General features: G+C 37.0%; 1 protein-coding gene across 2 annotated transcripts; it reads right to left on the bottom strand.

Moving 5' to 3' along the window:
• On the bottom strand, nt 1-27,274 carry rab11fip1a (RAB11 family interacting protein 1 (class I) a). 2 transcript variants are annotated; one of them, XM_082187725.1, is made up of 6 exons: nt 26,811-27,274; nt 11,434-11,852; nt 9,858-10,731; nt 5,090-6,796; nt 3,691-3,802; nt 1-1,930 (listed from the first exon to the last, which is right to left on the bottom strand). In XM_082187725.1, the coding sequence occupies exons 1-6, from the start codon at nt 27,152-27,154 to the stop codon at nt 1,742-1,744; spliced, it is 3,645 nt and encodes a 1,214-aa protein (XP_082043851.1). In that variant the 5' UTR covers nt 27,155-27,274; the 3' UTR covers nt 1-1,741. The 2 variants fall into 2 exon arrangements, with proteins under 2 accessions (XP_082043851.1, XP_082043852.1); XM_082187726.1 differs by lacking the exon at nt 5,090-6,796 and having other exon boundaries at nt 26,811-27,273.
• Between the last annotated feature and the right edge of the window lie 382 nt (nt 27,275-27,656).

Raw genomic sequence — 27,656 nt, forward strand, 5'->3', positions numbered from 1 at the left:
TGAGTTCAGCTAAGTTTTATTCAATGAATTGAAGCATAATCAAAATGACAGTTCCGCAGTTATTGAAGATAAGAAACAAACCAATATATGAATGTCTTAATGACATGGAATCTTGAATAAAAAGAGAAGGCACAGGTCTACAAAATATATGCATAGCATCTGGAATAATTAATAAGGCTTCTCATTCAAATTCAGATATAAAATCATTTTTTGGAGTGTGCAGAACCAGTGGAAATGCTGTGAATACTTTAGTGAACTCACTCAAAGTGATTGACAACACTTGAATGAACTCAGCAGAAGCTCTTGATTATGAATATTCTCATAACTGAATTTATATAACTGCAACACAGAAAACATCTAATTCTGCCCTAACGGCAAACAAATAAATAACATATGGTTATTTCCTCCATCCTCGTTAAGAGAGATAATTGTCTCCTTACACAAGTGGACAAGGTAGGTTAAAAACAAGTAAATGTTTACTCACTGGTTAAAAACATTAATATTAATAATAAGAATATAACGTAATGGGGAGCAGATTTGCGACCGGTACCGTATGGTAAGACTTCAGTTTCAAAACAAAGATCTTTGGTTTCACAACAGACAATCTTTCAACACTTTTGTGATGTCAACAGGCTACATGACAACGCAAAAGATCCCGGTTTGAGGAAAGTATCACATTACCTGAAATTCAGGAAACAAAATTCTCCAAACAGTTATTGCTTGTTCATTATTATCAATCGCAGGATGTCACAAGTATGTACATGTGCTCAAAAGGTTGACATCAAGCTTTTTTTAAAGAATGCCTGGTCAACATCTGGTCGACTATAATATAAAAACAAACATGTAGCATAAAACAATCCGATTTTGATTCATTTAACAGCCAATTCAGATAAAATGAAATACAAAAAAATCAAATAAAATCAAACAAAAAGAACAAATATGTAGTCAATATTGACCAGGGCACTGAAAATGAACTATATATCCAGTGTTAGAACAAAGGCCTTTCATAAGCAGAAGTATACATACAGAAAAATATATGTCTTCATTAAGGCATTTCTACAGAGGTAATTATATAGGGTATTTCAGATAACTACTTAATATAAAAACACTATCCTTCATAAATGAAACACCCCGTTCAGGTAAAAAGTGCGTATAGTGTAAATGTCCGCCCTTGATTTGAGCCCCAACAGACATAAGGCCGCATCAACAGCAATGAAGCGTTGAAGTAAGGAAGTGATTAACGCAGTAGTCAAGATCGAAACAAAGCACTTCAGAGAGAAGGAAAATCTTCAAATACTAAATTAAGACTTCAATAAATAATGCATTAAGAAGCCCTTTCTTTGCCTAAATGGAAAGGTGCACAGAAAGACAATGAGATGCTCAATAAATAGGATGCGTTTGTTGTTGGGTAGCTTTTTTGGAAGGAGATCGTACCATGATCCAAACAGGAAAAAAACCACCAAATAACAACAATACCCCAGCATTCAAACTGCAGAATTCTGGAATAGTTGGACCTGATATACTATCAAACATCCACATAGTAAAAAGAAGTTATTTGTAAGATATTGGTGGTGAAATCAGAATGTGAAGTCGTGCATCAAATATTAAAGCAAATAAACTGATTATGAGATGTGATATTACATTCTGCCTGAAATCCAAAATCCTTCTGTGCATACCAGGCAAATCCCACAATATTAAAGTGTCTGAGTGTTATGATCAGGGCAAACGTTCTGATCAAACCCTAACACTTGGAATTAAGTGAAAGCAGGATGGCCGGTTGTTCCTCCATGACGCGAACTAGCAGGTTATCGATGTATTCCTCTAACTCCACGATCCTGGCATCTTTTTTGGATAGTTCAGTCTGTTGCTTTACCACCAGTGTGATCAGTTCCTCCTGTGTGAGCTGGGTGAACGGACCGCTCTCTCCAATCTGGATGCGCAGTGAAATGAAGGAACACAGGGAAAAAAGAAAGTATAAGTTATAAGGTACCAATCAAAAGTTTGGATACATGTGATTGATGTTTTTCATTATCCTAAAAACTATGGATGGACTGATATTGAAATTGTGTTTGATACCGTATCATTTTGTCTAAATTAAATAAATAAAAAATGTTTTTTTTAAATGCTAAAATCAATTGTTATAAATGCTACAAGTAAAAGTAGGATCAAAACATTAGTGTACAGTATATTAAATTTAATCTAAACTAATTTCCACTTTTCAGTGTTAATAATAGATTGACATTTTTATAAATAAACTGTAGGCGAGTGAACAAAAAATACCAGAAATGACCATGCACACTTAAATACCCCAAATCAGCCGATACTTGTGTTTAAAAACTAGAATCAAATTCAAAATGAAAGTAGACTTAAACAAATTGTGCCTGCATAGGTTTCCTTTACACATTTCTTTATTCCCATATGTGACCCTGGACCACAAAACCAGTCACATGGGTAATTTTTTTTAAAACTGAGATTTATACATCATATCAAAGCTGAATAAATAAGATGCCCATTGATGTATGGTTTGTTAGGAAAGGACAATATTTGGCCGAGATACAACTATTTGAAAATCTGGAATCTGAGGGTGCAACAAAACAAAAAAAAACGTGATGCATGGAACGTGATCTTTACTTATTATCCTAATGATTTTTGGCATAAAAGAAAAATCTATATTTTTGACCCATACAATGTATTGTTGGCTATTGCCACAACTATACCCATGCTACTTGTGACTGGTTTTGTGATCCAGGGTCACATGTGTTAATTTGTGTTATTTAACAACTTATTCTTCAATGTGCTAAATCAGAGGTCGGCAACCTGGCACGTGAACAAAAGCGAGAGAGGTGTACTATATGTAGGTGAACGTGATTTCACCAAGTACAACGTGCTCCTGGTTCAACATCTTTGTTGATCCTGGAACAACATTCCAATCAACTAATCAGATATGAGGGACAAGTTTACAGTTTGTGTCAAGTTTAGGCTTACAGCCAGGGTTAGGTGCTTCTGATCATTTACCTCTGATTTTAGGGATAAGTTATTGATAGGGTTAGTTCTAAATTTTCAGAGAGGAATGGTTAATTATGTTGATCCAGGAACATGTCAGACTTTGCAAAATCACAGTGACAGGTGTATGGATTTCACTTCAATAAAGTACCTCACACCTGCATACAGATCTACATTTTGAGGTAATCATTCCTCACAGTAAGACAACTTGTTTTATTAAGTTAGGAGCTATAAATACTATTAAACGAGCCGCTGAAAGCACAACACAGATTAAGACAGCAGATGTATCACTCAAGTTAAGTCTGTTTAACTGACAGCTTACAGTTTGTTCTGCTGCATTTGTTGTGCTTAGCTTTGAGAAAGAAAAAAGTAAATGCTATAAATATCGGAGATAGGAGATAAGTACACAGAGTGCTTTTAAATATTTCACACACATCACAATGATGGCGATGTGCAAACTCTGTATACGCAGTGGGGTTCAGTAGGGTCACTTTGGAAATCAAGTTATTCAAAGTCTAATTTAAACATGAAAACAGTAACTTGACAAATAATAAAAATAAAAAACTGGAAAATTGCTTCAGAAATGGCACAGTGATTAACTAGGAAACTTAATGGCACTTCATGACAAAAGGTTGCCGACCCCTGTGCTAAAGAGCAAGGAGGCAGAAACTAGGTCAATTACCGTACCTTTGACTTCTCAGCCATTTCCTTGATGGTGAAAGTCTTTGGGTCTTTCCCCACAGCGAGAACACTGGAAGACTGGCTCTCTGTGGTGTTCATGGGTTTCACTGGGTGAGGTCTAAGAAAGGAGAGATATAGACATTATCGAAATGAACATGAAAACTTTACTGCAAACAATGGCAAATAACTAGAGAATTTTCATTCATCCAAGAGGAGGATGTACACTTTTAAGAATAAAACAAACCCTTAGAAAAATGTAAATAAAAGAAAACAAGGGCCCTTGAAGATGTACCCACTTCATTTTAGCATTCGATTAAGGAGCCATGGATATGTTTGGAAGGGCGTCCCTTATCGCTTATCTCATGCTAATAATTTAGTACTTTGGTGTTGCAAATTTTCTTTATGCACAGATTCCCTTAGATTTGTGAAAATGTGCATACCAAAGCACACTACATAGGATACTGCATACCGCAATTCGTCTTTGACCATTTCAGGAGAAATGAATGACTGGCAAAAATTCAAATAAAAAATCTCAAATAACCTTTCTCAGATGATAACTAGACACCTCTTGCTGACATAAACATGCAATGTAGTGAATACATGTGTCATGTTGCAATGTTGCATATTACATTTGTAAATTTTTGTTGCACACTATGTTTTTCACACACTAACTGCGGTATAAAGTACATACTGTCTCATAAGCAGAAAGCAGTTCTTGGCATGTGTTAGTAAACCATTCCAAACTCACCCAATGTATAATTCCCAACAAAATCAAAAGATCAATAAAAGTACAGCAGAGAAATGTAAAACTCAAGTGTAAGCACCTTTGTGGTAATTAAGTAATTAAGAATCATGCAAAACATCACAATCTTCAGAACAAATTGTGCCCCAACACTCATGCTCACCAGTTAATTTCAGTATATGAACATGCGACCTCAGTCTTGTATGCATTACTTTTTTCAATGTGGCTTCAATGTGTATATTATGTAAAGCTCACATCTACAGCCTTTCATACGGATCCAGTTTCATAAAACGTACACATTGTCAAGATAATCAATCTAATATGGCCTTCAATAACAAAACAGAACGGAGAAACCCCTGTATTATTTGACACTGCCTCAGTTCTATTTACACAAGTCTAAAAAGACCATGACATTTTGAACCACAAATAGCAACAATCAATAGCAAAGTCCCAAGCCCACAATCCCAACCCCTCAAGATCCCAGGAAGTAGTAACCAACCACTAAGCCACCAATTGAACAAATGCCGAAGGCCAGAGATTGATTGAGGTCAAATAAAAGCTGCTGATTTGAAAGCTGATGGGTTTAGCACAAAGGGGGGTGACAGACTGTTAGAGGAGTTCAGTGAGTTGTTAGTAGGGGTCGGTCGGGAGAACTTTTCTCACCTTCTTGAATTAGAAACAGCACTTCCACTACTAACTGGCTGAGCCTCTGATGGCGAGACCCAAGCACGAAGTGTAGTCCTGCCCCCAATAGGCGATTCAGATGTTACTAGGGTGGGTTCAGTTCTGCTTGCTGGAGCAACACTAGTTACAGTCAGCTCAACGTCTTCAGCATCTTGTGAAGACTGAGAAACGGATCTATCCAGACTACTATTCTCTGTATCAGCTTTCCCAGTAGCTGTTATCGGGCGAGATGAATGTTTCTTTCTAAGTGAAAAATTTCTATGAAATGACGCTCTGGCTTGTTCAGTAAAGCTGGGTGATTGTTTTCCGCGTTCTAATTTTGGTGCTGTGCCGTTTTCAGAAAAATCTGTGAATAGATCACTTGTTCTTTTGTTTGCAAATTTGTTCTCTTTTTTATCAATAGTTGATGCCTGATCTTCAGGATTTCCCCTTTTCTTTGCGCCCCTTGTGAACAGGCCGTCTTCATTTGTGGTCTGCTGTGGTAAAGCCCAGGGATCTTTAGATATTAAGTTATCACTTGGGAATGGGTCAAAATCAATCATTCCCTTCCCATCAGGTTCATCAGTCAGTTTCCCCAAATTAAGTTCTTCTGGAATTTCAGCAGTTTTAAGGTGATTTGCTTCAACAAACACATCTGTAGAAATGTTTTCCTTCTGGCCCTTGTGTGGATTCTCAACTTTGTTGTTTTCTAACATCATGGGTTGAGCTGTTACTCGCCTGTCTGGTTGGACTTGTCTGACTGGGTTCTTAACTAATGACTGTTGTCTGGGTTTGACTGAAGGCACCTCTTTAGCCACATCATCAGTCTTTGAATTAACATTTTGAATGGCTCTGGCAGCTGGCGTAGGCTTCTCTTTTGGCTGGGAGAGTTGATGGTTAATGGCATCAGGAGTTGGAGTCTTCTTTTCCATCTCCTGAGGTATATGTCGACTTTGGACAGCGGGAGGTGACTTATTGTCCATGTTATTGGAGTTTTTAGGCTTATTGACCGTAGCATATAAAGGCTCTCTGATAGGACCATGTTGGACATTAGGCTCAACTGATGGTTCTGGTGTTGCAGGAGCTTTGGGTGGAATGAGTGCTTCTTTGTGCCTAGCAGGGGCAGGGGGAGGTACATCATTATTCCTTTGGTGCTGGTTAAGGTTTGCTGAGGTTCTGTCCTTTAAGACCGCATTCTTATTTGTCATCGGCTTCGCTGGTCCATCTACATTCATCTCTTCAGAGAAATCCCAGTTCCTCTGGTTTACCTCTGCGATAATATGGTCCCAACGTGTCTGACTCATCACCCCATGCCTCTTCTTGGGAAAGAGGGTTTCATAGTCTGGAAGAGGGAGAGACGGTCTATCTTTGGCATTCTGGGTATGCACTTTTTCCACATTATCAGGATGGCTTTCAGTCTTGGACGAGCCCCCATGATTACCAGGGGGTAGAGGAGCCTTTCGCTTCTTGTCAGATTTGGGAGCTGAGAGGTTTTCCATGGATTCACTTGATTCAATGAAACTCCTCTGAGGTTTAGGAGGTGCCAAAGATGAATGTAGATCGGAAAACATGCCAAAAGACTCAAATGAATCAGTAGAGAGGGATGGGGAATATGGAGAAGCGTGGATAGTGCTCTGGGTGTCTACAGAGTCTGAAGGGGATTGGGAATGGCTATTATCGGTTTCAGGCAGTACACTCAGAGCCAATCTGCCAAAGAGTAAAAACATAAAATGGTCAACTTACAGCTATACCAGTGCTTACAATCCAATATGTTTCTGCTGAGCATTACTACTGCAACTGAAAACACTAAGTTCAATCCATTTACTATGTACAGCACAGGACCCTCCTGTCTAAAATCTATTATCACAACTCAATACCTGACATCTACACTTTACATGAACAATTGAACATTCCAAACAATAGAAACAAATGTCTTCTAACTATTAAATGACTTAAACGCACATCTTTTTTAATAAAAAATAAAAAACGAATTTTACTACGTAAAAATACATTTACTATTATTAAATGTAAATATTAATATTTTACTTCTATTCTAGTTTTTAAACATAAACCCCAGATAGACACGAGGAAATGTACCCTGCACTTCCAAATCTAAAAGGTCCACAGAAACAAAGACAACAAAACATATTCCTGTCTCTTTCTATTCTCAGCTTTTGGAAAATGAGTTACTCACCATAACAGTTAATCACCACAAAACAGAAGTTCATACAATCCCTAAAACTCCCAGTACAAATGCAGTTTTCCCTAAGACAATGTCTCTTAGTCACTGTCTGTAAGAGTACAAGATCATCATCTTTCACAACTTGTTTCACTCCATACCAGAAGATTACCACATGACGATCCAGTACACATTCCTTCCTCCACTAACCAATCAAATGCCTTCGGCAAAACAGGTTAAGTTAGTTACAAAGGGCCAAAATGCAAATCATTTAATACAATATAACCTATTCTGAGTACACTTTGTGTTTGTGGTCATAATTAACAAACACTAAATGCCATAAATAATTTATTAGGCTATATTTAGTATGGCCTAAAGTATTACAGGTACAGCACTCAACAGAAGATTGAATGAAGAGCTTTTTATTTGACTAAATCACTGTGATACAACATATTCCACTTTCACCCAAGGGTATGAAACTCAGTCATACCTGAACCCCCCACACCTAGTTGAGAAACAATGATTTCATCCCATCCTTACAGAAAACCCACACCCATACACAAACACTTCCACAATGGGATACAGCTGTGCTGAGAGACAAAAACAAAAAAGCTAAAAGCTAATGGAGGTCTTTGAACGAGAAACACTTTCAGTAACAACCTCAGTGTGTAGCAATTTGAGCCGTTTCACTAAAACTACTTGTGCACTTACTCTCTTGACCTGTTAGGGTGCGCAACTTCAGATCTTCTGTTATTAATAATGTGTTAAAGCAATTTTCGAATGTCTAAATGAAGGAGTTCTTCTTTAAGAGCAGTAGAGTAGACAGAGGTGAGAGGAGTCGAGTTTCAGCCTGGGTTTCCCTCAGCTCTCAGATGGAAAGATACTAACTGCATTACAAGACAGCCTGACGCATCATTCAGCATGCAGACTCAGCATGAGGTCGGCTGAATATAATACAGACCTTATATATTATGTATATAATACATTTTAGTTTCTTTTTAGATCTTATAAGAATGCTAAAAAATGTGGGTGTTTAAAAGAAAAGCAACTAACTGGAGTTCAAGGGTAGAACAATGCTGAGATAGTTCCCTGGGGTTGCTTTAGAGCTGGCTGATATTAATGATAGTTAATTTACATGCACATGGAAAGTCTCATCTATATAATAATAATAATAATAATAATAATAATAATAAGTTTCCACCACAAACCCTTTGTTTTAAAAGATAGAGTCCAAATGTAAGTGTTTTGCTTAAAACAATTTCTTTATTATATGTGCTATAAAAAAATATTAATAATAATAATAATAATAAATATATGTTCTTTATATATATAAGATTCGTAATGTACATGACAGTTACAAATTTTGGCGTCAGTAATATTTTTAATGTTTTATTTGATCAAATAGGCAGTAAAAACAGTAATATTATGAAAAATTACAATTTAAAACAACTGTTTTGTATTTTAATATATCTTAAAATGTAATGCATTTCATTGATGGCAAAGCAGAATTTTCAGCATCATTACGCCAGTCTTCAGTGTCAAATGATCCTTCAGAAATCATTCTAATATGCTGAAACATTTCTTATTCTTATTAATGTTGGTAACAGTTGTTCAATATTTTTTTTGTGGAAACAAAATATTTCTTCTTTGAGGAATAGAAAGTTCAAAAGAACAGCAATTATTTAAAATGGAGATCTTTTGTAACATTATACATTTCTTTACTGTCACTTTTAATCAAATTAAATGGATTGCTAAATAAAAGTATTATTTTTTTATTTTTTATTTTATCTCAATAACCCAAGACTTTTGAATAGTAGCATATAATGTAAGAACTAAAGCAGTAAAAATGTAGTTAAATATAATTAAGGCGTTGTTTTTCAATAATTTAATACAAGGAAGCATTAATAATACAATATTAAGCAACAATACAACAATGTACATAAATTAACAAATATGTATCTAGTTATATTTTTGCTAAAACATTTTAATGAGATTAAACTTACTAAAGCCTTTTTTTTTTTTGCTTTTGAACTTACTATTAAAACACCTGTCTGAATCAACAGACACGGATATACTGCGGGTTAAATAACAAAAGCATTTTTAAAATGTCAAATATGTTAACAATGTTAATTGTTCAAATTATTATATGTAGGCCTACACCTCTTATGAATTTCACATTAATTAAGTCACCTCTGTCTGTAATTATGATGCACATAATATCCACGCTGCACAGAAACCCTCCAAAACTCCCTCCCTGATATGATATGAATGTTTATGCAGAAATGGTTTGGATCACAGTCTTTGTGTTAAACCGGTTGGGTACGGAGTTAAATGAATGTTGCGGTTGTTGATTAACGTGTCGGGTGTTCTGGTACGTAAAGCAGGTGCTGGGCGGTCACCAAACAGGACCCATGCAAGACTCTGGCTAACTAGTGTAACACGCACTACAGGAAACTTAATGGTCAATCAATTGTGCATTAAAATTATCACAACATTGCTTAATATTACATCACTATTAAATGCATTGCTAATTAGTGAATATTCACCCAGCCATAAATCAAGAGGAGGTTCATCAATATGCGCACTCACCTCGGCTTGACGGCAGACACTTTCGCTGTGCGACTGGGTAAAGCAATAGCTGTTGGGGTGAGGGTGGTCCTAGCGCCCCTCCGTGGGTCCGTGGATCTCTCTTCTGGGAAAGAGGCTGGGTTATCCAGGGTGAGGGGAATTTCTTCAAATGGGTTTATGGAAGAGGGCGCATCCAGACGTTTGGGTTCATTTATTGCTTCCTCTCTCTTCTCCTCCTTCTTCCTTCCGATGCCAAAGAGAGAGGAAAGGCGTTCGGTTACTCTGGACTCCTCATGGTGCCGCTGCTCCTCGGCCCGCTGCGTCTCCTCCTCGCTGCCCTTCTTCTGCAACTCTTCCTCTTCCTTGCGCTTCTTCTCCTGCTCTTCAAGTCTGCTTTTCCTCTCTTCCTCTTGTTTTTTCTCTAGTTCTTGCTGCTTCCTCGACTCTTTTTCTTCCTGTCGGTCCAGCATCTCTTGAAGGCTTCTTCCTCCAGGTTTCTTACCCTTCTCCTTCTCCACCGCCTCTACTTGACTGAGGCTCCTGTCCTCTAGAGGGCTCTGTGAGGCAAGAGGAGTTTTGTCTAGCACTTCAGGCTTGTATGAGGGGATGCTCAGGCCTTTCAATGAGTCGATGGACATGTCGGAAGTATTTCTTTGATGGTGCTTACGAACATCCTCTACTGAACCCTTTCCTGAGCTGTTCAGACTGAGCGTGGAGCCAAAAGCAGCTTTCGGTTCTTGCTCCTCAGCATAAACATGGTTGCCGTTGATACACAGGTTATTCTGCTCCGGGATGTTTTGTTTAGAGCGGCTCAGAAGAGAAAAGGGGCCAAGAGACGCTTTGCTATCTGAGCTGTCAGTGCGCTTGTGGCCCAGAATTTTAAACCTCTTTTTCACTGCAAGAGAAAATAGAAGAAAATATGTATTAAAACAGCAATGTCCATGAGGTACAAAATGTGTTTGGATAATGTCAGAAACTTAAGCCAAACCTAAAAATGTCAAACTTTTTGATTTGTAACTTGTGTCAAGGTGAATTTTAGTAGATGTATGCGCTACATATCAGATTATATTTATATAAAAAGACTGAACAAGAACAAGAAGTGATTTTAATGCACTTAAGATGAAGCGTTTTATCTCACTGTTTTTCTATTTTAATACAAGGAAAAATATATTTAATCATTTTCATTTTTGTAACGATACACAGTAATAAACAGAAATATTTACCTACTTACACTAGGAATAAATTACATTTAAAAATATATGATAAAATAAAAGTTATTTTAAATTGTGATAAGATTTGACATTGTTACTGTTTTACAGTGTTTTTCATTCAATAAATGTAGGCTTGAGCACAAGAGACTTCTTTCCAAAACATAAAAATAAAAAATAAATCTCAATTACTCAAATTTTGGACTGTGTACAAATTAGTGCACATTTAAAAAAAAAAAAAAACCTTTTAATGATTAAATTGTGATCCATGTCTGAATACTTTTAATATGATAATTATAATTATGCTTTTAAAAGCTTATTCTAAAGGAGGGAAAAAGAAAAAGGGTGCATACATATATTTGGACTAGATGCATAACCTTTGACCTTACCATCAGGAGAGTCCACATTAAGTCCGGACGATCTGCTGCTGCTGAGTGAACTGTTCTTCTCAGGCAGGGTGCCCAGGGTTGACATGGACTGGGACACATTCCTTTGGAGGTTTGTCTTTGGTCCAAAAAAGGATTTCAGTTTTGATTTCTTCTTAGGAGCGTCTGAACCAGCCTCTCCTTCTCCTTCACTGTCGGTTCCCACTGAGGAGGGCACGATCGCAGAGGCAGAATCCGACAGGCCGTCTTTCTTCTTCCCACGAATTTTATCCTTGAGCTTGGAGATGCCAGAGCGAGGCTTGTCTGTCATGGAGAGGTCAAACATGCTGGCTGACATGTTATTCCTCATGAACTGAATGTCCAAATGAACTTCCCCTCGGTCCTTCTCTTGTTTCCCATTCTTATCCACCAGCTTGTACCAACTGCAAAGAGAATCAAACAAGGTCTTCATTAGATTGCATGGCAGTTGTGCTCTTTATTTAAATTTTTTCTTGTTAAAGGGGTCCTATTATGCTTTTTGACATTTTCAACTTTCTTAAGTGTATAATGTTGCTGTTTGAGCATGAAAAAAGGTCTGCAAAGTTACAAAGTCAATCCAAAGGGAGTGAAATGCCTAGTGTTGAGTTTTCTTCCGGTAATGTACACATCACAATATTCCTCATTTAAATAATTCCCGCCTAAGGCATATGCGGAAAAAAATAATAAAACAAATAAATAAAAAGAGTGAGGCTTGGTTGAGTTGCATTAGTGCCTCGCGGTACAGTCGACCAATCACAGCACATTGCAGTTTTCAGAAGGAGGGGCTTCATAGAGACAGGAACTAAACAGAGCGTTACTGACAGACTGGGAAAATAGGTGTTGCAATCATGTAAAATATGTGAAAAATAATAATATTTTGAACATTCAAATATGAAACCCTATCCTAGTAGACTCCAAAAACAAAATCAAGACTTTAAAAAAGGGCATAATAGATCCCTTTTAAGGATTGTCATTTATTTGAATTATTTCAGCTTATTTAAAGTCTTATTTTTAAAATCACATTAAAGTAAATAAAACTATTAGAAATAATGTGCTAATTAAAATAAAGCTAAAATAAAAAATCAAATATAAATATTAGAAAAAGAAAACTTTAAAAAACAAAATGGTCTTGGTAAATAATTAAAATAAAAGTTGAAATTGAAGCACTAAAATATCCAAAAATTAAATACGTTAAAAAAGTAAAATAGTAATAAAAAGGCACATACAATTACTAAATATGAACAAATACTAAATAATGCTAAAATAACACAGCATGTTACGCAAGTAATTTATGATTTAAGTGTCATTCTGGAAACATTTTATGTATGTATTGTTGCAAATTTTCTTGACTTTTGTAAAATATATTTTTTAAAGATAATTTTTTTTTATTTGTTTGTGTGGGGAAAGAACTGTAGAAGAACCCTGTAATCTCCGGCTGGTTGTTCATTATTATTATTTTTATTATGTTATTATGTGAGAATAACAAGGCCACAGAGTGATCATTAGCATTCATTATACAAAAAAAGAATAAAATAAAAATGCTGCACTTGACCAATCAGAATAATTTAGAATAATGAATAAATTATCTCTAAAATTATTTAGAGAGTCAAACATGATTTTATCATAACCCTATGAGCACACATGATTAAGTGGTTAAGATCCGGGCAATGATACCCTTTTTTTATTATACAAGCTAAATTCATTGATTTAAATGGTGGTGGGATCAAAACTAAATTACTGTATACAAATAGAGGCGCCAGATTTTCACATGGGAGTTGAGCCCTGTGCCAGTAAATGATGCAGGTCAGAGAAGCCCTCCTACTGATCAAATAAAGGGAAAAATGTCTTTGTTTAGCCCACGCTTGTCCACTCATTTCTGCTCGGCAATTTTTTCAGCAGAGCTGCAGGTAGGAGAGTTCTGGAGTTCAGTATCTGTAATCATGAACAAGCCATTCTCCGCCCACGCTGTTGTCATAATAGACTCCTGAACACTGGGATCATGGGTAGTCTACAGTCACACTGACACCAAACAGCGGCTCCCACGGATGAATCGGATTAAACGTGGCATGTGTTCAGAGGAAGCAGCTGCAGCAGAATTCCAAGCATTTAGGTTTGGACCCCCACAGGACAAGAGTTTTGGACAGACTGCTGAACAAAAAGCATGAACATTTTTCCCTTTTAGAATAACACGTAAAAGCGATTTCAGGGCTCAACAATAAGAATGACCCACTGTGAGAGAGATTCAGCAAGACATCAGTTATGTCGTGAATCACATGCAATCATTGTTTTGTTGTTGAAATTTTATATTTGTAAAAAGGAAAAGAAAAGGACATTAATGAAATAATAATATACATTTATATAATTTGGGTTTGAAAACGGTTTCACTCAACTCTATAGTAAGTACATATAGTTCATTATTATTCAGTACTTTAACGTATAATTAATTACCAGTGTTTGGTAAGTTACTCTAGTAATTAATCTCTAGCTACTAATTACATATGCAATAGCGTGATTAAATTACTGTACTAATTAAAAAGTATTGCATTACTTATTACTTTTCTAAAAAGTATTGCATTACTTGTTACTTTCCACATCCCATATCAACATCAATCAGTTGAACAATACAATACAATACATGAAACTGCAGTTTTAATTCCTTAAAATAAACAAAAATTTTATAAATTATGCTTGATGTTAAATCCACTATTGTGTTAGATAGAATTGTTCTATAGTCTATACTAATTAATGCAATTACATCAGACGTAACTAATTAAATTACCCAAAAATTAAGAGTAATCCCTTACTTTACTTTTTCAATGGAAAAGTAATTAAATTACAGTAATTACATACTTAGTAATGCATTAATTACACTGTAACACTGTCACCTTAAAATAATGTGTAACCATTCATTCTTATTAAAAATGATTCAGAATCACTTCTGTTTCATAACAATCAATCACTGTTTGCGGATACCATACAAATAAAATATAACAGAAATAAAAATTTAATTATCTTTGCTTTCTCTTATATAAAAGCATTTATTTTGTTTAATTTCCTAATACTCACTCAAAAAATTATGTTTAATTGTAAAAGCATTGAAGATTGCAGACAGGCTTTCAAATCATAAAATATGAAAAATAATAACCTTATCAGTTTATGCAACCGGCCCATGAACTCAGCATATTAAAGCCTATTTTCTATTGACATACACCAAAAAACCCAAACCGTTCTCACTTCAAAGGTGTCCAATAATGATAATGAAAAATCATGCATTATAAATTCAAACCCTTTATATAACAAATATATTTCCTTTTCATTAAGCCCTGAATGTGTGTACATGTTTCAGTGTTTTGTTGTGCAGAACACTTCACCTTTATGTTTTTTTCAAAGATTAATTCTGTAGTTCAAAATACTCTAATTTACATCCATAATACTATAATCACATCCATAATACTATAATCACACCCAATGGGAAAAACTAAAGTAGCCCAAGACCAGGAAACACAGACTATCAGTCCATTAGTGGACCGTATACACTCGGACCACAGCAGGAAACTCAAATCTGGAGTTTCGGGGTGGGGAAAGACTTAAGGGAAATCATGCCTATCAGCAATCGAAGCTCAAGGAATGTTCTTCATGAGGTCACTGTTTAGAATTTGATAAGGAAAGTTCTTTCAAGATAATCCAGGCCTATTTACATTATCTTCTTCTCTAAAGTTTGTTTGGACCAAAGGGGAGGCGAACAACAGATGCTTGACAAACACAGCACAGAACATCACATCAGACCTTTTCCCTTTTAATAGATCACCTTGCAGTCAAACCCATTTTTAGTCTCTTTCATAAGCATTAATCTTCAACACATTCTCTCGCAGCTCTCAGGAATCGATCCAGATGGTCATGCCTGAAAGATCTTTGTTATCTGAGACAACATTCGAAAAATTTGACGAATGGACTTCATGTGAACATCAACACATCCCTTGCAGCTAATCTAACACACGCACACAGGTTTATCTCTTTATACAGGGAAAAAGTAACTCAAACAAACATTTGCAGTTCCTAATCAAACTTCAGCTGCAATCATTAACTCTGTCTGAGAAGGGCACAGTGAACTACGCTGTGCTCTTACCAGGAAAAGCCTTCTATCATTTTCAGAGATAAACAAGTCACATTTACAAAAATCAAGGAAGTAGATCTACTGCACGATTTCATCCAGATTCACATTATGACAATGAAACAAGTCTGGTTTAAGTGATCAGTTCATGCACGTAAAGGACGAGCTTTCATCTATTAGTTACACTCTTTTTGAGGGACTAAAAGATGCTGTCAGCAAGGTTTCGTAAGATACTCCGGTGTTGGATGTAAAAGTGAATATTACAGTCTTCACATACTCCCGACATCAGAGCCACTGAAGACTAAGTGTATTAGTTGTATATTTATTTTCGAAGGGACTGTGCCCCCTACCTAAATTAGTTTATGTCTGCGCGAATCATTTTACACCAGACTGCTTTGTGAACGAGGGTCAATACAAAACACAGGTTTTGCTAAAAAGTTCTCCTCAAGAATGGGTCAGTACCAACTGTTCGTGATCCAGCTAATAGTCTCCGGAGCGATACTGGTCACGGCAGTAATAAAAAGGGAGAGCAGACAATTTATTACAGTTGTATAAGATTGATATAAAGATTGCAGTTTATTAAGCACCCCCCGAAAAGGCATAAGGTTTGCATATATTTTTTTTACTGTTAATTGTTGTGACAAATGTGTTTGTGTAATTTGCTGTGTATGTTGATGATAATGCAAGAGAGAGAGAGAGAGAGTTTATGGATAAGACTTTAATGCACACTTCTTATAGGGTGTTTATTCATCTCTTACGGTGATTTTCTGTCCAGAGTAAAACTGACATTTCATCTTTTGTGTGATGTACAATAAACTTCATAAAACTCATCAGTTAAGTTTTAGCCATCATTTAGACAACGTCCGCTACAGCAGGCTTGTACTAATAGTGGATAAAATCAAGATGACAACATAACTTATAACCGTAATTAAACTAAACTATACCTGTTCTATCTCCATACAGCATTTATTCTCTGGCTCTGTGGGCATTATTGTCTGACTCCGCTTCAAACTGAACACCGCTACTGACAGTTTCTGACATTTTCAGTGCGTGGGATTGTCCCGTTTTGTTTCTGATATGAGCTCTTGAAGCTCCGCCCTCTTCTTGAAATGTGGCCGGGAGCAGCAGCTCATTTGCATTTAAAGGGACACGCATAAAAACTGCCCGTTTTTGCTCACCCCCAAAAAGTCGCAATTTTAACATGTTATAAAAATGATCTGTGGGGTATTTTGAGCTAAACCTTCAAATACACACTCTGGGGACATCAGAGACTTAATTTACATCTTGTAAAAAGGGGCATCCGATGTCACCTTTAAAATGAAGATCGATTAAAATCGATTACTCAACATTGTCACGCCAGCCCAAAAATCCCCACACAGTTGAGCAAGACGGCAGTCTAGTATGAAGCATTCAGAAGTCAAAAATAGCAAATGTCAAAAATAAAACTATTAAATGCTCTAAGAGGACTTCCTCTTAATAAAAATAGCACTGCTGTTAAAAAACACTGGACTATGCAGAGTATTTAATCCTCACTGAAATAAATTAAAACTAAAACAAACTATTCCTCTAAAAAAAGAAACCAAATGAAATTGATAAACAATACTAATTTAAAGTAATAATTTAATTTAAATTTGAATTAAACTCATCTAACCTTGCTGTGAATGGGGCACATAAGGGTTAACAGGAACCATGAGTTCACACCGATTCCCTTTATTTGTTTCAGGTACACAAAACCATGTTTGCAGAGAAACTTTAAACCAAGGGCACAGCCACTGCGAGACTGCAAAACAAACGGGTGCAGCAAGTTTCATCTGCTCTTTTATTTATGGGATAACAAATGATTTCATAAAGAGTTTGAGAGGTCATATGACATGGGAATAGTTGGCCTGGATAAAGGTATAGCAAAATCATTTGAAAAATGATCCACTGAGTTTAAGAATGAACCACACCTTAGTCTAAATAAGCCTGGACTGAAGACTACGTACAGATACTTACACTGGACTCGAGAATCAAAAGATGGAAAGGTGCTAAAACGTGACAGGCCTGGGACATTAAAATGCCTTGGAAGGGGGAAAATTGGCATATTAAATTTAGATAAGAACTGTCTAACTACTAATATTATTACTATATCATTAATACAGCAATAATATAGCATTTTTGTCTCGTATTGGATATTCTTATAAGAGACAATGATCAGCTGACCCGCACCTCAATGTCAAAGCTGCCATATCAACATTACCCTGAAGTAGGACAGTAATACGACACCAGCAAGCTCTAAGAAAAAGAGAAGGCAAAATTCAATCCCTTGTGTGTTCGTAATGAGAGGGAGAAAGAACGAGAAAGAAAGAGAGATTGCTTCTTGTGTTTTATGAGCAAAAAAAAAGACAAAGGGCTTGCAGTGCACAATACTATAATGAAGTGCCAGTGCCAACGTTTACGGCTTTCTCAGACTGTCAATATTATCTGATAATAAATTAATATGGAGGACTTTTTGATTACAAAATAAATTAGACTAGAAACCTTGATGGTTCTGGACTTGATGATGATGCTGAGAGGAAGATCACATAAGAAGCTGGATCCAGCTTTGTTTCTATATCTGGAAAACCGGTCACTATGAAATTATTGAACCCTCCAGTTGATCGGTCATATATACTCCGATCTCTATCGGTTGGTTAGATCTGATGCTTCTATATGTGAGCTCTCAACCAATGATGATCCTCCCTAATTTACATGTTGCACACTGAAAAGTAAAATAAATAAATAAATAAATGCATGAAGTAATAAATAAATAAATAAATGAAAGAATAAATAAGTTTAATTTAATAAAAAAAGTTATACAAAAAACATATATTTGTTATTTATTTTTATAACTTTATTATTTTTATAAAAACAATTATATTTGTTTTATCAAATCAGTTATTCCTTTACTTATTTTCTTATTACACCCATCCATCCATCCATCCATCCATCAATACTGAACAAAACTATAAACGCAGCACTTTTGTTTTTGCCCCCATTTTTCATGAGCTGAACTCAAAGATCAAAGACTTTTTCTATGTACACAATAGGCCTATTTCTCTCAAATATTGTTCACAAATCGGTCTAAATCTGTGTTAGTGAGCCCTTCTCCTTTGCCGAGATAATCCACCCACCTCACAGGTGTGGCATATCAAGATGCTGATTAGACAGCATGATTATTGCACAGGTGTGCCTTAGGCTAGCCAAAATAAAAGGCCACTCTAAAGTGTGCCGTTTAAATAAAAAAAATAAAAAATATTTGCAAAAACAAACATGTTGCGTTTATAATTTTGTTCAGTGCATCCATCCATCCATCCATAATTTCTGCAGGTTTGGTCCTCTATACTAAGGCATTTTATTAAGCCTCTACAACAACAAAATTTCCCCTCATAAAACAGAATTAGAACATGGTTGTTTATAACGGTTTCCACATACTGCCATGGAAGTTATGGACTTTAATGAAAATAAGAGAGCAAACAGTTACTATGTTTCATTCTTAGTACTCATATTCAATAAATAAATCTATTTTGGATCAAAGTCAAAGACAGACAACATGAAGAGAATAAACAAAGCCTCTGACCTTCAGTGCTAATAGATTACAGAAAGTATGACATGCACAATACTTATCAGAGCTGAGTTTATTATGGGAGACACAATAAAGTGATTCAGTGACACTTAAGCCAAGACCTCCTTCAAAACACACCTGCTTGAAATAAATCACACATTTTAAGTGTTTCTCTCATTACGTCATAAGGAGTTTTGCATTCCTATTTTACATCGGAAGCCTACATGGATACACCCAAACATTCACGTCACAACTATTAGCATACTTCACCATTACATATAGTCTCAGGTACAGTACACACCTGCTTTAAATGGCAACCATGTGAACTGGGGCAAACCCAAGGCAAATAGACAGATCTCACACGTCCCTTTAATTCTCTGTTTTAGAAAGTCAAACCAATAGGCAAATAAAAGGTCCTCTGTATTTGAATAAAGAGCAGCCCTCATTAAAAAAGAACTATCTATCTATCTATCTATCTATCTATCTGTATTGGTAAGTTGTTATATTTAGTTTTTTCTATTCTATCAATTGTTCTGAGAAAGTGAATAATAATAATAATAATAGTATAAAAAAACAATACAAAAACATGTATTATTATTATTAAAAAACTACTACTACTGTTATCATTATTATTATTATTATTATTATTCTTAAAAACAACTATAATATAAAAGTTACACATTGTTCTATTGAACATTGGATTTTTCATGCAATCATAATATATTTCTAGTATATTTCTAGTAGTCACTTACGGATTGCAAGCAGACCTTTTAAAACCTAATTTTCTAAACAGAAGGCCATAATATACCTAAAGTAAAGTCATACTAAACTGCATGAACCAGATCTATGAAAGGAAAAGGACACCGTGTTCACACGCACACCTGCACGCACGCACGCACGCACACACACACTATTCTAAAAGGCGGTGGAAAGTACACACCAATGTATGTTAATATACACCATTATCCCAACCTAGGGTGTCACTCATGTCTGTCAGTTAATGACTAGTGAAGTTATGTTGCAATGGGCTGGGAAGGGTGGAGAGGAATGTAAAAACGACATTATTTGTAAGACAGTTAGACTGGTTGTGTAAGATTATGATGGACTGTTTTACTCTATTAGTCATATTTACTTGCTTGGAATAATAAACTATGACTTTTCAAAAGCATAGCCTACATCAGAAAAAAAAAAAAAAAAAAAAAAAAAAACCTGACCCAAGAAAATTAACAGATCCGCTAATGAAGTTGCCACCAGTTACTCCTGATATTAATAATTGTTCTACAGCTGTTATAAGTAACATTACAAAGACTTAAAAAGGGTTTATGGAACACATATTTTTATCTTAGCCTAATTAGTAGGAATCATCTTGACAAAAAAAAAAAAAAGACAAAAAAAAGTCAGAGTGAAAAAGCTTTCCTGTTAAAATTGAACCAAGTAATTCTACATGGAGCTGAGCTCACCCTCATAAATGCTGATATTTTGAGATTGCATGACAATGGATTCAATGGGCCAAGTGTCACTAGTAGTAACAACAACATCAATAATAATAATAATGTTCATTTTATATTGCACTTTTTCTGTGCTCAAAAGGTATACTAAACTTTTATCTAAACACAGTATCCAATACTTTTCCATCAGTATCCAAGATGGCCGCACATGTGTAGCTGTGTTTGTTTGTCTAATGTTTGTCTAATGTTTGCTGAGCCCAACGTTTTTAGACGAAATATATTATAACTTGAATCTACCAAGAAGTGGAATTTTTTATATTTTTTATATTTTAATGCCTCAACTTCCTGGCTAATTGCTGCCCGTTGCCTGCACCATCTCAGCTGCTAAGTTTTGCTGGATTTGTCTGCTGCTGCTGCCTGCCTGCACTGATCTGGCTAATCAATTAACCCTCACTGCATGCTGCTCTTGCTGTTTGGCTTGCATCTCCTTGCTGTTGCTGCTGCCCATGTCTCCTCGCCGCATGGTCCTCTACAGGCTTCCTGCTTGGCCTTACTGCTGCTAAGTTTTGCTGGATTTGTCTGCTGCTGCTGCCTGCCTGCGCTGACCTGGCTAATCAATTAACCCTTACTATATGCTACTCTTGCTGTTTGGCTTGCATCTCCTTGCTGTTGCTGCTGCCCATGTCTCCTCGCCGCATGGTCCTCTACCTTCCTGCTTGGCCTTACTGGTAATCTATGGTACGCTTATTGCTGCTTCAACTGGCTTCGACTGGTAAGACTTCGCTTTTGTCTGCACCTGTGCCTGTTTGTTGAGCCATCAAACTTTCCAGCCTTCTCTCTGCCTGTACACGCAGTCATCTGCCAAGCAAATTGCACTCCAATTTAAGCAGCAACTCTACAGTGCCGAAAATGACTCTTTTTTTGTTGAGTTTTGTCTTGCTCTGGGGACACGGGCATATGAATGTCTTTGATGAAACCTCTTTAGTGAAGGCTTGGTTTCCCTCATTTGTTCCCAGTATGACTTGCTCCAGGCCAGAGCTACCTGTGCAAAAACTACAGCCCCTCTATAGTGTTCCTTCTGAATCCCTTCTCCGCTCTTTGTGCCTTGCTGTTCTGAAAAGCTTCACTGTTTTATCTGACAATGATCTCATGTTGTTTTTTAACTCATTACACACTAAAAATTCTGTGAGCCGTGGTGCAACTATGAAACAGAGATGTTTGATTATTATGTTGTTAATTATTTGTGGTGATGTGCATCCAAATCCTGGCCCAGTTGATATTGACTCTAAGATCTGCAATACTCCGGCTAATTTCAAAAACAGGTCTGGGTTGGGTATTATTCATTTGAATATGCGAAGTATGCTCCCTAAGATTGATTCTTTACGTATTTGGGCAAAATCCACCGATGCAGATATTATAATTCTTTCAGAAACATGGCTCTCTAAATTAGTCACAGACAAAGACATTGCTGTCAGTGGATACAATGTCTTTAGAACTGACCGGCCTCGTAAGGCTGGGGGCGTGGCTATATATGTAAAGAGCAAGTTCATTGCCAATGTAGTTTTGTCCATATCTGTGAGTAAACAACTTGAATTTCTGGCCCTAAATGTTGAGGTGAACAAAGGCATGACTGTCACTGTTGTTGGAAGCTACAGACCACCCTCTGCTGTAGCTGACACCCTTCAGACGCTGTCACAGCTTTTATCACAGCTGCAGTACAGTGAGATTGTCCTGGCAGGCGATATGAACTGGGACTGGTTTAAACCTGCTTCAGACGGATTGAAGGTTCTTTGCAGTGAATTAAATCTTACACAATTAATTGAGTCTCCTACTCGCCCAAATCCAAAACACCCAGAGAAATCTACTCTAATTGATTTGCTATTGACAAATGCTCCCCATAAATTTTCTGAAATTGGTGTGTTTGCTAATGACATCAGTGATCATTGTACGATTGCTGCAATTAGAAATGCCAAAATTCCAAAATCCAGGCCTCGATGCATTGAAAAACGTGATATGAAACATTTCTCCTTACAAGGTTTTACACATGATTTATTTTATTTTAATTGGGACAGCATTAGGCTTATTGATGATGTTGAAATAGCCTGGAAATACTTTCATGATGGATTTTTGCAACTTATAAATAAACATGCTCCTTTGTGTAAGTTTAGAGTCAAGGGACGAGACAACCCTTGGTTTTCGACGGAGCTTAGCAAACTTCTTCATGAGAGGGATGTGGCTTGGGCAAAGGCTAGGAAATCAGAGGTGGAGGCCGATAGGATTAATTTCAGACGACTACGAAACCAGTTCACAGCAGCTGTTCGACATGCCAAATCTGAATACTATCTAGCTGCTACTACAGACAATCTAAATAATCCTAGGACTTTTTGGAAGTCTATCAAGTCAATTTCTTTAACTAAATCTCGTAATGAACTGCCTCCCCATATCATCAGGGACAATATTACTATCTCGGAAAGATCGGCGATGCTAGAATGTTTTAATGAGCACTTTGTTGCATCTGGTTTTTTGTTTGACCAATCTCCACCTCCAAAAACCTCCCCTTCTGATGGTAATGCTGCTGGAAGATTTTGTGTTGGCCAGCCTTTTTCTTTTACCTTTACTCCGTTTTCACTCAATGATGTACATAAAGCCCTAATGTCACTGGACATCAAAAAGCCTGCTGGCCCAGATTGCTTAGAGCCATATTTTTTAAAAATCGCTGCAGATTTTGTTGCTAAACCGCTCATGTATATTTTTAATTTGTCCTTGGCTCAGAATGTTATGCCATCAATCTGGAAATCTGCCCATGTCCTCCCCTTGTTAAAGGGAGGAGATCCTACCTTGCTAAACAACTATAGGCCTATCTCCAACTTGTCTGTGCTGTCAAAGGTCTTAGAACGACTAGTAAGTGAACAACTGAAAGAATTCCTGAGTGTTAATAATATTCTCTCAGAGTTTCAGTCGGGTTTCCGAAAGGAACATAGTACCATCTCTGCTTCACTGAAGGTTGTGAATGACATCATTGAGGCACTGGACAGCAAAAAGATGTGTGCAGCTCTTTTCATCGATCTTTCCAAAGCTTTTGATACGGTGAACCATTGTATTTTAAAACAGAGACTGCTCAACATTGGTCTTTCTGAGAAGGCAGTTGGTTGGTTTGAAAATTATCTCTCAGATAGGACTCAGTGCGTCACCTTTGACGGTATCTCTTCAGGTTTCTTACAAGTTGTATCAGGGGTTCCACAGGGATCGGTGCTGGGCCCACTTTTATTTACCATTTATGTAAATGACCTTGGTTCAAATGTCCACAATGCTCTGTTTCATTTTTATGCTGACGACACAATCATTTACACCTGTGGAGAAACCCTTCACCAGACCTTTCAGTACCTGCAGGATGCCTTTGACACTGTACAATCTCGGCTATCTGATTTGAAGCTTGTGTTGAATGCAAGTAAAACCAAGACGGTTCTGTTCTCAAATAATAGGAACTCCACAGTTATCCCTCCAAACATTGTTACTTTGCAGGGAAATCTAATAGAGCGTGTGGCTGAGTACAAGTACTTAGGGCTTTTACTTGACGACCATTTGACTTTTAAGGCTCATATCGTAAATTTAGCCCGGAAACTTAGGTTAAAGCTAGGGTTCTATTTTAGGAATAGGGCCTGTTTTTCTCTTGCAACAAGAAAGAAATTGGTCGAGGCTACTTTCCTTTCTCTTATGGACTATGGTGATTTTTTATATATGCACGCCCCTAATAAATATTTGCACCAACTGGATTCAGCTTATCATGGTGCACTGAGATTTATTACAGGGTGCAAACCCTTTACACATTGTTGCACTCTGTATAATCTAGTCCAGTGGCCCTCCCTTGCTCAGCGCAGGCTAACCCGGTGGCGATTGTTTATATATAAATCCATCATTGGGACATTGCCCCCTTATTTATGTAGGCTTATGTCCTTTAAGGCCAGCACTCGCTCTCTGCGGTCTAATGATAATCTCCACCTGGTTGTGCCTAGGGCTCGCACAGAGTTAGGGAAGCAAGCATTTAGAATTTCTGCCCCATCAGCATGGAACCTGTTACAGAATGACTTAAAACTTGCTAACTTGGTCTCCTTTGGTCAATTTAAGAGGCTAGTAAAGTACCGGGAAGCAGGCACAATGGGCACCTGTCCCTGCTTCCCAAATTAGGATAAGTCTATGGTGACAATGGGGGATGTCATGTTTTTTTATTATATATATATATATATTTTTTTTTTTTTTTTATTTTTTTTTTAACGTTGGTTGATTCATTGTACTGTTAACGTATTATGTTTTGTATGTTCATTGTATTTATTATATTTTGTATTCTATGTGTAACTTTTATGGCGGCCTTCTTGGCCAGGGCTCCTTCGTAAAAGAGACTTGTTCTCAAAGGATTTCCCTGGTTAAATAAGGGTTAAATAAAAAAAAAAAATAATAAAATAAACAAGCAAAACAAAAACAAACATGGTCATGGTCAAGATCATGGAACAGATCATGCGTGAGATCCACTGGTTCAAACAAGCAGACCCTGATGGAGCAATGAATCAAACAGGTCCAACAATCTGAAGCGCAAACGGCACACAACAAGAACAAACGGCACAGGACCTCAAACGGCGAAGGCCACCGGGCAAAAAAGACAGGTCACTTCCCGTTCTCTCTCTCAAAGGCCAGAATAGGAAGTCGACTGGACAAATCAGCAAGCCAACCTAATATGCAAATAAAGGGAAACTCGCATGCCTTCTGTTTTTGAATACGAGCAGCCCTCATTTCCAAAGGTGAAAATGAAAAGCTGGAGAAAAGTTAAGCTCAAGCGACGACTACATTGAAACTAAACAAACAAACAAAAAAAAGAACAAAGTTTGTGTTCTGCTTCTGTGGTGCCTAGGCTATTTATATATTTTCTGTTGAACTAGTTCTTGTTATTTATTGTCAAGAAATTGACAATTCAGTTCCTAGCATTGAGGCAAGCATGACTTTTACTCATATTCAGGGTTAGGGCCTATATATACACACATACACATACACATACACATACATACACACATACACATACATACACATACATACACACATATGGAAAGTAAGTTGTCCCTTATTTTCACTATATGAATGACAGCTCAGATTATGTGGCTTTTTGAGATGCTCTGGGAGTTTTTTATTTTATTTATAATAGTTAAAATTTTCACATAATGGACAAAATGTAGGGGGGGAAATGAAAAATTGGAAATATTTGGCTCTATTTCTAGCTCTTTTTAAACAAACACCTAGCAACCACACAGCAACATTCAGAACACCTTGGCAACCTTATAACAACATCCTGGTGGCAGGTCGATACCTAAAAACATTTAAAAACTACAAACCTTGTTTGATTTGTTTGGCCGCCTCGAACATTTCGACATTGACGAGCGCTGTTATACAGGCAAACCAGCATAAAAACGTACAACTTTGTGTCATGCTACGAACAAACAGAGCGGGTGCGTAATGAAGTGCAGCATCAAAAAATGGGGGCAAAAATTTGGCCTTTCCAATTATCTATCATTTCCATCAAAATATATGGTGCCCTGTGTTGCAGTGTTAACAATTCAATATGTTTGGAACTATCTTGTAGGTAATTCATTCAGAATTCATTCTTTGAAGTGAATGGTAGATTTGTCATTATTTGCAACCCACAGCCTATTTGACCAATTATTTTTGAATATAGCCTATTATGTTGACTCATACTGAGTGGAGAGGGGGAACACATTTCGTGAATGTACCCAAACATAACTCTGAATATGAGGAACAGGTTGATTAAAAATAATTCCTATAGTCAGTACGTTTTTTTATTTATTTTTTTTGTTTTGACTAAATACACAAAAATCAGTGATGTGACGTAGCTTAATCGTTTCTGCCTCATCACAGCATTTCGATGTATCCATCACACGTCACCACACGTATACAGTAAGAGATTAAATATTACTGTATAATGGTCATGAAAACACAAACACCCAGGAGACGAAATGTACTTTTACTTCGAACATTTGTTTTAAAAGGGTGGAGTACTGAATCCTGCCCATACAAAAGAGGAGACCAAAACATACTTTGATGAACTGTTTGAAAGCTAAATATCGCTTTGAACTTTAAAAATCTTTGAGTCATAATGGGATGTTTTTATGACGCAAAGATACAATGTTATTCCCCCATAGGACAGAATGACACTCACTCGGTCTTTTTGCGTGATCTGTTGGCGTGGAGGTCCACTAAGTTGATGACAGCCTGTCCCAAAAACTTGTCCAGTCCCACCAGGGCTCGGTGCATCGCGATGATGTAAAGCGTGCATCGCTCCGCGTTCCCCTGATGGAAGAGCGGCAGATCGAACGTCGCTTCTTCCTTCCATTCGGGTGATACGCATTTCTCCGCTACGGACGTGGAAAACTTGTCCTTTCCCACCTGCATGATGGCATATGCGTCGTTCGTTCCATTTTTGCCCTTGATCCGCAGGTTTCGCGCTTTGAGCACTGTTACCTGCACGCTGGTGGGATACCACTGCTGGTCACCCAAAGACATTCTCAGTTAAAGTGCAGGTTCAAACGGGACGAAAAGTTGCGCTTTGTTCGTTCGATCCCGCTTGGTGTTTGTCTAGTATCCGGCGTCGCTCTGGCTCCTATCCTGCGTGTAACTGTTTGGGAGATCTTATATAAGTCCCGCCCCTCGCGCATGACGTCACTGCGAACCCAGCGTTCAGGTGATGCAGGTATCACATAATTCTTCACATTATTCAACTATTAATGAAGAGCTTTTGATCGAACACTCAGCCCTGTGAAAACATTTTTTATTTATTTATTTTTAATCCCGGCCTTTTAACAACGTTGCACCACTTTTAATCTTTGGTCATGACTTTTTCAACAATTTTAACCTCAACCTTTGTGCGACGCCAAAGGTGTACAGTAAACGATGCTGGTTTGCCTACCTACAGTATCAGCGAGTTGTTTAGCAACAGACAACCAATCAGAAACTGCCTTGCCGATTACCTCAATAAATATTATTGCACGTGTAGCCTACTGTACAG

The sequence above is a fragment of the Leuciscus leuciscus genome (assembly GCF_965113295.1).
Source record: "Leuciscus leuciscus genome assembly, chromosome: 13".
NCBI classification, from domain to species: Eukaryota; Metazoa; Chordata; class Actinopteri; order Cypriniformes; family Leuciscidae; genus Leuciscus; species Leuciscus leuciscus.

Bases quoted from the DNA above. Each gene is read 5' to 3' on its own strand.
- rab11fip1a (XM_082187725.1), bottom strand. From the start codon at position 27,154: ATGTCTTTGGGTGACCAGCAGTGGTATCCCACCAGCGTGCAGGTAACA. The intron at 11,853-26,810 runs GTGAGTGTCATT...TTCTCTTTGCAG, and splicing joins AGATCACGCAAAAAGACCGA to TTGGTACAAGCTGGTGGATA. The intron at 10,732-11,433 runs GTAAGGTCAAAG...TTTCTCTTGCAG, and splicing joins TAATGTGGACTCTCCTGATG to TGAAAAAGAGGTTTAAAATT.